The sequence below is a fragment of the Pseudoliparis swirei genome, chromosome 24, assembly GCF_029220125.1.
Source record: "Pseudoliparis swirei isolate HS2019 ecotype Mariana Trench chromosome 24, NWPU_hadal_v1, whole genome shotgun sequence".
Classification (NCBI taxonomy): Eukaryota; Metazoa; Chordata; class Actinopteri; order Perciformes; family Liparidae; genus Pseudoliparis; species Pseudoliparis swirei.
The window spans coordinates 12,162,683-12,177,361 of record NC_079411.1 but is presented as its reverse complement, the minus strand read 5'-3'; the positions used below and the strand labels follow the sequence as shown (position 1 = coordinate 12,177,361).

Below are 14,679 nucleotides of genomic sequence, written 5' to 3'. Positions count from 1 at the left end.
CAATAATCTTTAAAAAATTTTTTTTCAATGTTATGATCCCACCGCATTCTCATAACTTTTTCAGATTTACAGGGAAATATTTCAACAATTTTAATTTGTGTTTATTGGTGTGCGTTGCAGAGGGCCCCCTGTTTGTCCAGAGTGCAGTGCAGAAGGAATAACCATATATAACTCATAGAGCAGTAATCATAAATCACACAGTTACCTGATGCTGTCGTCGGGGGCAACACTGTGTTTCAAGTTCAAGTTTTTATTGTCACATCCCCTTTTATACAAGTATAATCGGTTTGTGAAATTCTTATGTGCAAAACACCCGACAGCAGTAGCAGACTAAAAAAAGAATAAGAATGAGAATAAACTATACAATATCCACACAAAAAAGAAGAAAGTATTAACAATATATATATAAAACAATGTAATAGAATATACATCATGACAATATATATATATAAAACAATGTAATAAAATATACACTTTTTTGAGACAATATATATATATATATATGTATATACATACAATATATATATATATAAAACAGTGTAATAAAATATACACCATGGCCATAGATATTCACAGAATATGTTCTGGTGTATAGTGTTAATGAGGGTCTCAGTCCTTGTTCAGCAGCCTGATGGCCTGACTGAAGAAGCTGTCCCTCAGTCTGTTTGTGCGGGACTTGATACTGCGGTATCGCCTGCCTGACGGTAGAAGGGTGAACAGTTTGTGGCCGGGTGGTTATTGTCTTTCATCATCCGTTTGGCCCTGGCCACGCACCGCTTGGTGTATATGTCCAGGATGGAGGGAAGCTCACCTCCAACGATGTACTGTGCCGACCGCACCACCCTCTGTAGTGCCCTACGCCCAGGGCGGTGCAGTTCCCGTACCAGACGGTGATGCAACCTGTCAGAACACTCTCGATGGTACTGGTGTAGAATGATCTGAGGATGCGGGGGCCATGTTGAATTTCCTCAGTCGCCTAAGGAAATACAGGCGTTGTTGGGCCCTTTTCACCACGTGAGTGGTGTGCGTGGTCCATGTGAGGTCCTCGGAGATGTGCACGCCGAGGAACTTGAAGCTGCTGACCCTCTCTACTGCAACTCCGTCTATGGAGATGGGGGTGTGCTCTCCTCTCCGCTTCCTGTAGTCCACGATCAGCTCCTTGGTCTTCTTGACGTTGAGGACGAGGCTGTTCTCCTGGCACCACTGTACCAGTGATCCAACCTCCTCCCTGTGTAGACTGTGTACGGCAGATCATCGTCTGTGGCTGTAAACAAAAGAAATGTTCCCTGCTAATGTACCACAACTAATCTCTGTGTCTTCTCTCGCCCCTTCAGGCACTTCCTCTTTAAGACAGGCACAGGCACCACCCCCCTCTTCTCCACGGCAACTCCTGGCTACACTATGGCAACCGGCTCAGTGTACTCCCCGCCCACCAGGCCGCTGCCGAGGAACACCCTGTCCCGCTCTGCCTTCAAGTTCAAGAAATCCTCCAAGTACTGCTCATGGAGGTAAGATGGAAGAAAATATCAGAAGGGGTTGGGAAGAGTTGTCAGTGGAAGTGGTGCTGGCCTTTTCTTCTGTGCAACTCATTTTGCCACATTAGAATGTCCTGCAAATAATGTTAACTGGGACAGAAGAGTTCCCGTCACAAAGGGCGTTGAAGTTCAAATAAATTGCAACCAGATTTGACAAAGTTTAAAGTTGATTGGGATTTAAGGCTTGGAATGGGACAAGTCTGCTCAGAAAGGTGCTTGTACGACATTCATTGAAAGTGTGGCATACCTGTGTCAGTCCAACACGCTCTGTTCTTGCTATCAGATGCCACTATATAGCTTGAAACAAGGAGACAAAACACAAACTAAACAGAGGGCTCTCCTTCGGAATCATTATTTTACCAATCATGCAAAATATTAATGAATTCAATATATGCTATATTGCTTTGGTGTTTGACAGAATTGATATCCCTGGTAACTATGAACAATGTGAGAGAGACACTTGTGTAACGGTCCATGAACAGGCGATTACATTGACTGCACCCTGAGCTAACTTAACCACCCTCAACTCCATGCTTGTTTTACCTGCTAGCACTTCTCACACACACACACACACACACACCAGAGAGACTCACACGCACAGGTTACACAGTCGTGTGACACTAAACACAGTTGAGATTGAAGATTTGGTTTGCGTTACAGCTAACAGTCGGCTGAATCTTGGCAGCAACTGGAGCCATAAAAGCAGCGGCCAATTGCCGGCCAGCTGGCATCTAATTGGGTGTGAGACTTTGCTAGCTTGCATACAACAGCGTGCGTTTGTTGTAATTGTTTGTTTAACAGTATTATGAACCTAAAATATTACATTTTACATAGTTTTCTAGCTGATAATAGCAAGTTTTAATCATCATAGTGGGGTTTTTTTTGTCCACCTGCTGTTACGATATGTGGTGGCGGACCCAAACGCAGACCAGGGAGTAGAAGGGGGAAATTGTGTATTGTCAGGGAAACAGCTATGGAGGAGCAGTCGGGGAATGACAGGGGAGTCCAGGCCGGCAGACTGGGGAACCGGGAGGACGAATGACTGAAAGAACAAGAAAGACAGGGTTAGACGCAAGACAAACACAATCAAGTTCAATCGTCGATGTAAGAGCAGCCAGGAGCAGCCACACAAGGTCAGCTGAGACATCGATCTGGTGATGAGTGGATGAGGAACCGGGGTGGTTCATGAGGGTGATTAGTTAATTGAGGGCAGCTTGGTTGCTTGAGCAGGTGAGGTTGGTCTAATCAAGGAGCCAGGTGGAGCTCAGTCTGGAACCACGCCCCTACCACACAGTACAGGCAGGAGGCAGGGCTTGACCGTGACTCCTGCACTTTTTCACAATATTATATGCAATATTATGTTTGAAAATGTTCCGGCAACTAAAATGTCTTTCCACTAACCGCAGACCAGTTGTTGTGTATTCTGTTATTTCGCTGGAGAGCATTATGGGATATTCAGGGTAAAGCATTTCAGTCGTGTACAAATGTCAAATGGTAAAGGGAATTTACTGGTATAGATCGCTTCTAGTCTTTGACCACTAAAAGCACTTTAACATTACATTTCATCATTCACCCATTCATACACTGATGGGAGGGGTTACCATGCACGGTCCCACCTGACCATCAGGACTAACTAACCATTGACACCCATTCTCTCATGAGATGGCAGAGCTTTTGAGAATTTTGATTTAATTGTCTTGCCCAAGAACACCTCCACATGGACTGAAGGAGCTGAGGATCAAACTGTAGATCCTCTGATGGAGGGACGACCCGCTCTGTCTTTTATTTTATGAAGGTTATTTCAGACAAAACCAATACTGTTGCAGGTGACAGCCAACAACCATCTTTTTGTTTTGTTTCCCTCAGGTGTACAGCCCTCAGTGCCGTAGGACTATCTGTACTGCTCTCTGTCCTGCTCTGTTATTGCATAGGTAAGACCACACACACACAAACACACACACACACACACAAAGACACACACCCACACACCGTTTTCTGTTTGTCTCTCTCTCCCACACATAGACACACGCTCATCAGTGCTGTGAATACATGTGCACACATTAGTCTGAAGGGTTTAGTTTGGCCCAGGTGCAGGATGACAGATGGGACTTTCATTTCTGCTTTGTCCAAAGATATTTCCCACCTTTTTTCTCCTCCAATCTTGTCCAGCCCTCGCCTCTCTAGTGCTTCCTGTATCAGCCGTTCTTGTACACTTGTTACTCCATGTGTTGGCTTTCACTCTGTGGTATGAGCCCATCAGAAAAGCAAACTGCCAGGGTTTTCCTTTCTCTAGGCCTTATTCCTCCGCCTCCCTCGCCACAATGTTCCAGGATGTGCTATAGGTGGTGTGTGGGCGGATATGTCAGGCAGGTTTTACGGCAAATTGTAGCTGGAATCCTCTATGGAAACATGGTTTTGATAATACAATGAGCCATGAGGAATTGTTGGCAAGCTGGATCGTCAGATGTTCAACATAATAACCAGAGTCAATAAATGGTTCACATGATCATGTTTCCTTTACATTTTTATTTACATCCAGCCACAATATAATATTGATTTAAGACCTCAACCCTGGTTTTATCAGAAAAACCCTGCACAACGATGATGACAGAGAAATATGTAGTTTGTCAAATTGTAGGAATGCTTTGTTCACTTTCCCTCAGGGTGCTGATGAAAGGCAGGAATCTTCTCAGATTAATAACTCAAAGAGTTTATTGTCAGGTGTATTTAGGTTTAGAAAGCCAGTAGTGAAATGTGTTATTCTTACATATTTAATAATTGTCAAAGGTATTGTCTTTCTTTTTATGTAAAACATCCCCTAAAACAGAACCGTTGTGATGGACTTGACTGTGCGCTAATGCATACTGATGTTAACAGCGTGCCGCTGAAGTCATTAAACTCTTCAAACTTGCTGGACTCACTGCAGACGTCTGGCTAACAGCTTATACCAAAAGGTGATATCATTTACATAAAAGTAGTGACCCCTGGGGAGGGCACCGTAGGTTGAGCGCTCGTTCAGAGGCTGAAATTAAGAAATTAACATTGTTTCTGGGCGCGCTCATATTTGACTGCTTCCTTTTTCCTTCTCCCTGACATCACTTTGGAACTGTTGGGGCAGTGTGCCCCTTGTTAGACTGTGCGAATGATATTGTTTTTGAAAATCCTTGAGAGAAAGAGAGGGGAAGGAGTGATAGAAAAAAAAAGAGTCAAATGGGATGAAATGTGGAATTTCTCCTCAAGGTCATTGAATCCCCCAATGAACAGAAGCAATTATAATTGGAGCTCAGATGGTCCTTGGACTTGGAGATCTCTTTTGTGTGTGTGTGTGTGTGTGTGTGTGTGTGTGTGTGTGTGTGTGTGTGTGTGTGTGTGTGTGTGTGTGTGTGTGTGTGTGTGTGTGTGTGTGTGTGTGTGTGTGTGTGTGTGTGTGTGTGTGTGTGTGTGTGTGTGTGTGTGTGTGTGTCATGAGCTCCCCAATGCAGCATTGTTTTAATTTGTTTCATACAAAGCATCTGTTGAGACTCGACACACAGTCACACACACACAGTCACACATACTGTATATAGACATACACATATATATATATATATATATATAGACAGAGAGATAGATACACTTTATTTCCGTGTTCCTAAGAACCGATTAACGATGGAAAGTGTGTTACAGTGGTGTATGAAAGAGGCAGACCAAGAAATACCATTGCTATCTTGAAAAATCTTCCAGAATTATGTAGGAAGGTGCATTGTGTTAGGGTGGAGAAAGTCTTGTTCAACAAATGTCCCCCTGGGGATGAATACAGTATCTATCTGTCTGTCTGTCTGTCTGTCTGTCTGTTCAATGAGAAATAGAATGTGGGTTATTTTCAATGGCAGTAAGCAGCACATTTACACAGTGATGTGAATGTCCGAAAGAGACTATCAAATCATTTTGAAGCAAAGTGTTGTTTTGTTGCAAATGTCCAGCATTCTTTGGCCCTGCTGCTCAGCCCTTTCCTCAGGGCACCCACCACTGTTCTTCTTGAAAAGACTGTTAGAATAAAGAGTTTGCATGCAGAGTGCACGGAAATGAACCAGCTGCTGAATGCATGCATCTGCACAACACATATGCAAATATAGAGGGATGATCCAGAGTTGCTGTTTTTTTTCTAGTCATTGAGTTTATGTGCCAACAGGCAGAACTGAGTTAGCAAAGACACACATAAACACACATAAAGCTTCCAGTGTTACTAACTGAGCCAAGGTGTGCCCCATAAAATACTGTTACACCCCCACTCAGTCAATCCATTACCACAAATGTCTCTGTCACTCCCACCGGGGTTTGCTGAGGTTTAATGATTCTGTAAAATGCATTTATTCAAGTCTTTTCTGGTCCCGTACATCTCTCACAAACACATGTTGTCTTCACCCACGCTGGTCTAAAACCAGTTCATCTGATTATTCCAATTAGTCAAACTAAGTGAGTGATGGATACACTGCTTCATCTAAATCTTGAATCAGCTTAGCTAAGCTTTATTGCCCTGGGTCTAGTATCACTTTAGTAGCCACACAGAATGATTTGTAATAGTTAGCAGAGGCTGATTTGAATCTCTTGGGAATCTGCCAGGACAGTAGTTTGTGAAACAACAAGGACACTATGTAACACGCTGCTCAGCATTGTCAGCATGTCAACAACATAACTCAAAGGCATCAATGTTTATAACCAGTTCATTTAAATTATTTATTGGTTTTGCAGTAGTACTATTATATCTTGAATTGTTCTGTGTGCAGGACGTCAACTATATTTAACTTGTGATTATTATTTTATACTACTGTCTTTCATATCCTATTATATTACCTGTGCACACCAAGAGCTGAATGGAACTATTTGGACATTTAGATAGCGATACCACTTGTTTCAGGGTCAGCTGATATACTCAAAGAATTTCCCTTACAGCAGATTATTAATTCAGCAGCCCAATGTTGTCTCATACATACGTTATCCTAAAAAGTAACGGCTCTCTCGTGAAGCAAGGGGTCAATTAACTACATCATAATAATAAATAATGTATATGATGAGACATGTAAAATAAAATGTTTGAGAGGATGTGCACACCTACATACAGTAGCTGTTTCCACTCACTGAGGTTTGAGTTAGAATGCAATGTTTTGTTCCTTATTTTCTGTATTTATCATTATACACAACCAATACATCCTTCTTTAATATGACCAACACAACATTTAAACTGTTCTTTCATTTAGCATTTTCCAAAGTGTTCTGATGAAAAGAGATACACTGATACACAAATAGATCTATTCAATTCAGTTTAATTCAGTTTATTTGTGTAGCCCATTTTCACAAATTACAAATTTGTCTCGGAGTGCTTTACAATCTGTACACATAGACATCCCTGTCCCAGAACCTCACATCGGATCAGGAAAAAATCCCAAACAACCCTTTTACAGGGGGAAAAAGGGAAGAAACCTTCAGGAGAGCAACAGAGGGGGATCCCTCTCCAAGATGGACAGGTGTAATAGATGTAATGTGTACAGAAGGAATCAATATTCACAAATTAAAACACATTAACAACACAATCAATGAATATGACAGAGTGTATGAATAGTTGGTAAAAGGCATATTCCACGATCCAGACCTCGATGATCCATCAGGCAGATGGAGGTAGAGAATAACATATCTTCAAATCAAATTGTAACTTGAAACTTCAATCATTGTAAACATGTAATATATTTATCATGACATGCCCGGCGTGAACATTCACCAAACTCAAAACCTGGTTGTTAACATGTTCCAGGCCGATTGGGGAGTAAAGTGAAGATGTTGTCTCTTTGCTCATGTCAGGTGGAGCATAGTGCAACGTGGGTGCAGGTGTTTCCCACCCTCTGGTTGGTTAGATGTTGTAGCATTAACAATACGAACTTTCTTTCTTTCTTTCTTGTGTGGTGCAGAATCATCCAATATTGATGCAATTCTGAAATCATTTTTCACTTTCCATGTAACAAATCAGAATGATAAAGGTGCAACAAAATACACAGGGGACTTATGAAAACAAGAAATTAACTGGTGTAACTAATGGCTGCAATCCATTTCGGTGTTCCCTGCTATTAGGCATATTCCTCATTAGACCTAAAAGGGCCATATTATGAACAACTCCGGCTAATTGTGCATGTACATTTGGTAATGTTGAGTGCCTACCAACCCACAAACTGTCAGTTTGTTGTGAACTGCCTGGATGAGACTGCATGTGATTCAACAAGCATTTCAGATTGAACTCTTCTTCCTGTGTCACTTAGAGTATCATCCAGGGCTTTAGAATTTACTTTGCATGGTTGCACCATAATCTTCTTGCAACCCAATCAGAGCAGATTGGGCTTTGTTGGGATGAGGCCTTCAATATATATTCAGACGGACAGTATGAGAACAAATAATGTGTTCTTTGAACATTAAAGTATGTAAACATGTTCTGGTCGAAACCCAAAATACAAGCATGAATCTAAAGATGAACATGATATGTCCCCTTTAAATGGGATGGAGCCATTATTAATGCTCATCGGTAACTATGAGCATTATAGGTCACCTTCAGATGACCTGTGCTTTTCCTCCTAGGTTATGTCAAAATGCCTGCTGTGAAACAGGTCTATTAAGGACGGTCTGAGCACCCTGACACAGTCCTGAGATGAAGTCTAATCAGAGAACATAAGTGGAAACAGTGGGTGGACTACGGCTATGATGGGAGCATTACTTCCTCTGTCAGCATGTCTATTGCTTCACATTCTTCGGGGGATGAATCATTTTAACAGCTTCATCTGTGAATACAGCACTATTACTAAAACATAAGAACAAGCGAAACAGTTTCCTCTAACATGTTCTTACACTTCTTTTCATTAAAAGTGGGAATCAGGGCCCTGAACTGGGATCAGTTTGCAAAGGCTGAAGGTTGTTGATTCCAGTCCTTCTTTAAACACGGTGGGATGCTTTGTCTTCCATCGATCCAAGTAGTTTTGCTGCATGGATTTTTTTGGAGAAAAAAGCTACCCATGATGGTTTCCAGTGCTGACCTCACAGCTTCAAATCACCAAGCAGTTAATATTCATAAAGAATACAACATATTGGGTAGTTAATTGCAACCTAACAGGTTTTTCTCACCTTAGTTCTAAAATCTCTCTAATTTACAAAGTTTCCTCAAAAGCTTCCTTTTGAGGAAGCCAGTCATGTTAATCTCCCCGCCCAGTTCATATTTATAAAGAATACAACATATGGGGTAGTTGATTGCAACCTAACAGGTTTTTCTCACCTTAGTTCAAGAGTGGTTCGATGTATAGTAGATGCACAATTACCATGACCTTCATAGAACAAAATTTCTCTGAAGAGTTCTGTTAATTAAAAAAATGTCCTCAAAAGGTTCCTTTAGAGAGAGCCAGTCTTGTTAATCTGTGCCCCTCCCCCCCCCCCCCCCCCCCCCCACACACACACATGCGCAGGCTCCTGTCGATTAGCCAGCACTCTCCCATGACCCTTTGCTCCTGTTCTCACCAGGAGGGGTTGTGGATAACATGCTGGCACAGCACGGCTCTAATTTAATGAGGCATCAAGGTGTAGTTGTGTGTGTGGAATCAGTGTGTGTTAGTGCACAAGTTGGTCCTCTCACTAAATGTTCCCAAGTTGAATCAGTAATTGGTCCTTGAAATGGCTCTCTCCTCTCTGCTTGACTGTGCTCCTCCACGAATCGCCACCTTAACATGGTGGAGGAGTTTGAGTGGCTCAGTGATCCTGGGAGCTATGTTGTCCGGGGCATCAGCCCATGGTAGGGTCTCCCAAGGCAAACCGGTCTCGGGGGAGAGCCCAGACTAAGAGCAGTTCAAAAAACCCTGATGAATACCAGCCCACGGTATATAGCTACCTTGCCCAGACCAGGGAAACCAGGGCACAGCGGCAAGCATCTGGTGGCCAGGCCATAGGGCCCGGTCGGGCTCAGCCTGAAGAAGCATCATGGAGCAGCCACCCTTTAGACTCAGCACCCACAGGGACAAGCATCGGGGTCGAGTGCTATGTAGACCGGGCAGCGGGCCGGGCATGGGGCCTGGGCATGGGGCCTGGGCGAGCCGATCACCAGCAGAATAGACTGGCCGTAGAAACATTGAAAGAGCCAGAGCTGGTGCGGAAGGTGGAGCGGAAGGTGGAGCGGAAGCAGCTTTATATAGTTGGGCTCATCTCCACGCACAGCACTGGCTCTGGAGCCAAGCTCCCGGAGTTGCCCAGGTTGAGAGGCGCCGGGCAGAAGTGGGGATACTCACGAGCCCCCGGCTGAGCGCCGCTGTGTTGGAGTTTACCAAAACGGTTTAGGCCGGAGATCAATGAACGACTTTGGAATCGTATCATCTGATCTGCGGTCCTTGACACTCGAGACCTGGTGGTGAGTTGGATCAGATGGCGGGGAAGCGGCGAAAAAGACCTGGCAGAAAAATGAAAGTGACTTTCAATGTGCGACTTTCTAATCACATTTAGTTAGAAATTGAATCATCAATCAATATTTAGAAAACACCACACAAACCGAGGAAGCACTGGTGAAATGAATAAGCTAATCTAAGCAGATCTCTCCCCTCTCCTCTGTTGTTAGACCACCTGCAGTTTTGACATACTGCACCACGACACCCTGACACAGAGACTGGAGCAGAGACTGGATTGCTTTGGCACGGCAGCATTTAGGCAGGTTTTGGTTTTGATTGATCTCAGTTTGTATTTTCGATCGATGTGATTCGACCTCGATAACCTGTTAAACCCACACCAGTAAAGAGGTTCTGTCCACCTTTTCTGTGCTTTATTTATTTTATATTTCCTTATACATTGGGCAATATTCATTAAAAACTATCATTGTTTCATTGTTATGCTTTGACACTTTCTATATATTATCCAAAAAAACAGAGCAACCAAAACTGTAAAATTCAAGCAACATAAAAAGACATAAAAACATAACATCAGACAAACCCAGTAAAAGCAACCAAAGAAAAATCGGTATGAGCCACCTCAGAGATCAATTTGATTCTGTGGATGGATCTGTAGGCATCCCGGCATTGCCAAGCATCAATGCCAACACCACTGTAATAACTTTGATCTTTGATCTGGGACTTGTCCTTTAACCCCACGTCCACATCCAAATCTCACTTAAAAATTTCAATCATCATCTATCTAATCTCAAAAATCTCAAAAAAAATTCAAAAAAAAGTTGCAAAAACTGCAGTACGTTTACTACTACTTATCAGGCTGCTCTAATAAATCTCTTAGCTCTCCTCCTTTGATCCAGAATGCTCTCCTCCGTGTCTGCTCCAACTAAAAAAAGAATGCATCACAGCTCAAACTGCACTAGCTGCTCTGCACTGGCTCATCTCCTTTCATCCAGAATATCAAAAGAATCACTTTTTTTTTTAAAAGAATCTTTTTTAAATTCTTCTTGATTGCTCCAAAGCCTTGATAAGGAGCTCCATCATATCTTAACAGCTTGCTCCGCCATATTGCCCCACTAATCATGAACTAACTACTAAAATCTAAAAAAGTTGAGAGAGCCAGAGCCAGAGTGGGAGAGCCTTTAGTAGTCAAGCTCCTCTTCTTTATGGAACCAGCTTCCAAGTTCGTTCCAGTCACAGACACAGTCACGAAGAGTAGACTAAAGAGACACTTCTTATAGTAGTTATAGTTTAGTTTTACCTGGTCCAGGGCCCCTGGTTTTGCTTGCTAGCCTGCTATAGCTGCCGAGGGCGTTTGCCGCTGCTAGGTACTATCTCCTCTTTTTTTTCTCTTCTCCTATTTAATCTCTTTCTCAATCACCGTTACTCTCTCACTTCTCCCCGGAAGTCCTTTTTCTTTTCCTTTTTTTGGTCATCGGACCACCCTATCGAGGGACCCTATCATCCTCATAGATGATCTGGATGGATCTGATTGGGTCGTCTGGGTCTCATGATTACGCCACTGTCCTGCTCCGCCCTCTCCCTCTCCGCTCCCCCCACCGCCTGCCCGCCATGGGATGGATGGATCGTGATCTGGAATATGAACTATATGACTATCATACACTCTTCATATTCATTGTAATATTCATTAAATGTAAATTAACTCTACTGTACACATTACATCTATTGCATCTCTGTCATCCCTAGGAGAGGATCCCTCTCTCCTCCTCTCTCCAGGTTTCTTCCTTTTTCCCCTGAAGGGTTATTTGGGAGTTTTCCTGGTTGTGGTGAGTTTTTGGGCAGGGATGTCTATGTACAGATTGTAAAGCACTCCGAGACAAATTTGTAATTTGTGAAATTGGGCTATACAAATAAACTGAATTGAATTGAATTGAATTGAATGCCCAAACGTGTAGTGAGGGTGACCTGGGAACGTGAGGTGGAGGATCCTGTCCGGGAGGTCTTCAACTCCCACCACCAGAAGAACATCTCATACATCCCGAGGGAGGTTGGGGACATGGAATCCGAGTGAACCATGTTCAAAGGATCTATTGTTTACACGGCAGCTAGGAGCTGTGGTCAGAAAGGTCATCAATGCCTGTTGTTGCGGCAACCTGAGAAACCGGTGGTGAAGCTTAAGAAGGAGGCCTTTTGTGCCTGGTTGGGCCAGGGGTCTCCTGACAGGTACCAGAAGCCCAGGAGGCCATGCAGAAGGAATTTTGGTTGGCCTCAAGGAGGTTCTGGCAAACCATCCAATGGCTCTGGAAGGGAAAGCAGGGTGACCCCTGGCTGTTCTAGCAGGGTTGGGGGGGGGCAACTGCAGATAGGAGACATCGTCAAGAGGTTGAAAGAGCACTTTGGACTTGGAGAAGGCTTTTGACATGGTCCCTCTGGGGATTTTGTGGGGGGTGCTGCAGGAGTATGGGGTGCCAAACCTGTTGCAATGGGCCAGCCGGTCTCTGTACGCCTGCAGTATTAGCTGTGTTTGTGTTCTCTGTAATAAGTTAGAAACTTTCTATACAATTCTTCTGTCTCATATTAATCAGTACAAATCTGGTTCACAGACAGTTTCGGTAAATAAATCGTATTTCTCTTTATATTAAAGATATTTTTTGGCATTTTGCCTGAATCCAGCAGAATGTGCTGTGTTATATAGATACGTTGGTGTACTCTCAGACAACATCCTAAATTATTAAATTGTTGTGTGTAATTTTGTTGGCTTGACAAGGCAAAGCAGAAAACCGAATTCCCTCTATGCCGCTTCAGTTTTCTTAAAATGCCACTTCAGCTCTGCAGCTCTTAATCGGACCGTCAGCACAGCTGAGAAGACGGCGTGCAGAAAATAGGAACGAACGAAGGTTTAGGAGGGAAGTGTGTTGATGAATGGAAATCGGCTCAGGTGGATGCTTCTCTTCGGTGTGGTTTGCACCAATTTGACTGTTTTTTGGCCTCCGAAAAATCTGGTTACATCTCAATTGAGATTCATGGAGGAGGGAGATAGCTAGTAAACAGATGATTTACGAGCCCAAGAGCAGGCGCGCAAACACACACACACACACACACACAGATAGAGAAAGAGAGGAAACGTGTAGGTGGTAGAGGTGAGTGTTATATTGTGTCAGATTAGCTGCTGGAGGCGTTCTTTGATGCTAACACACTCCACTGTATTTTTCCCTGGGTACTAGTGTATGTGGTGGGAATGAGGCAAATTGGTTGTGTGTGGCACTATATTTGTTTTGTGTGTGTGTGTGTGTGTGTGTGTGTGTGTGTGTGTGTGTGTGTGTGTGTGTGTGTGTGTGTGTGTGTGTGTGTGTGTGTGTGTGTGTGTGTGTGTGTGTGTGTGTGTGTGTGTGTCTGCTGTTGCCCATTTCATTTTTGTATCTAGCCTGGGAGAATTTTAGTTGTTGTTCATGTTTTCAAAAACATACTGCTAGTGCCCAGTTTGCTTAACACAGCCTGCACACAAATACACATATATACATGTTGACTCATTTTAACTTCGCATTGAAAATGCGGAAGGTTATGTTTTGATCGCCGTGTATTTATTTATTTATTTATTTATTTGTATGCGTGTTATTCGCATAACAAAAAAAGTTTTTAACCGAATCGCATGAAATTTGGTGGGATTATTGGTTATTATCCGGGGACCATTTGATTAGATTTTGGGATCGATCGGGTCAAAGGTCATGGTCAAGGTCATGAAAAGGTCAAACTTTTCTTGAATCGCATGAAATTTGGTGGGATGATTGGTTATTATCCGGGGACCATTTGATTAGATTTTGGGATCAATCGGGCCAAAGGTCAAGGTCATGGAAAGGTCAGAATCTTCTTTTTACCATAACACGGTCAATTTGTATCCAATTGGCATGCAACTAATGCCAAAATGTTCATAATTCAATGCCCAATATTGTGATATGCGAAGGTATGCGCTCTACCGAGTGCCCATTCTAGTTTTCATTGTTTTCCTCTTTTGTCTTCCCTTTGCCTTTGTCTTTCCTATCCTCTCTTTCTCTCTCCTCTTTTTTTCTATCTTCTTTTTAATGTGGCACCCTGTATTAACCTACATGTTCCCCTCTTGTGTCCTCTTTTCCCTCCTCATCTCTAGCCATGCACCTGTTTGGTCTAAACTGGCAGCTTCAGGAGAGTGAAGGATATGGGGCGTTTGAAAACGGAGGAGGGGGAAGAGATACAACTCCCAACACCTTTATGGTGTCCACAGACAATGGTGAGTTAAACCTTTTGTTATCCTTTCTTCTGACTAGAAAAGCAAGTTGGCAAAGATTATGTTTTCTCCAGTAACAGTCTGGTGACGCAGTGAGGAGAAGGCCAACTTGCCTCAAACAGAAATCATTAGAGGTGTCTGAGGGGAAGCTCTGCCTCCTTTAGTATTTTAATGTTACATACCCTGATATTGCAGCAATTACATCCATATGCAACTAATATGCAATTTTGATTGTATGTTCAGTGGCAATGCACAAAGTAGTGTGGTGCAGATTTAAGAGGTCACAGAGGTGGACAGTGTTTGACTGATAGTGGAGGCTGATTCACGTATAAAGTGGAAGGTCCATTCAGCATAAACATATCTGCAAAATGCATTGGCACAGAACATCTTGCAGTTGTTGTATATTGTCTGATATGTGGATTTTTAAAAACATGCTGTAAGTGGCATTATGTTTCCTGCAGAAGGGTTTTTGCACAATCTGTGTATT

The 14,679-nt window shown here is 42.9% G+C and overlaps 1 protein-coding gene across 1 annotated transcript in view; it reads left to right on the top strand.

The window, feature by feature from the left end:
• The window catches only part of tenm3 (teneurin transmembrane protein 3), a 180,778-nt gene that overhangs the window by 79,991 nt on the left and 86,108 nt on the right, over positions 1-14,679 (top strand). Inside the window, 3 exon segments of the mRNA XM_056408324.1 lie at positions 1,335-1,508; positions 3,402-3,466; positions 14,076-14,195. Coding sequence (XP_056264299.1) covers positions 1,335-1,508; positions 3,402-3,466; positions 14,076-14,195 — 359 coding nt within the window.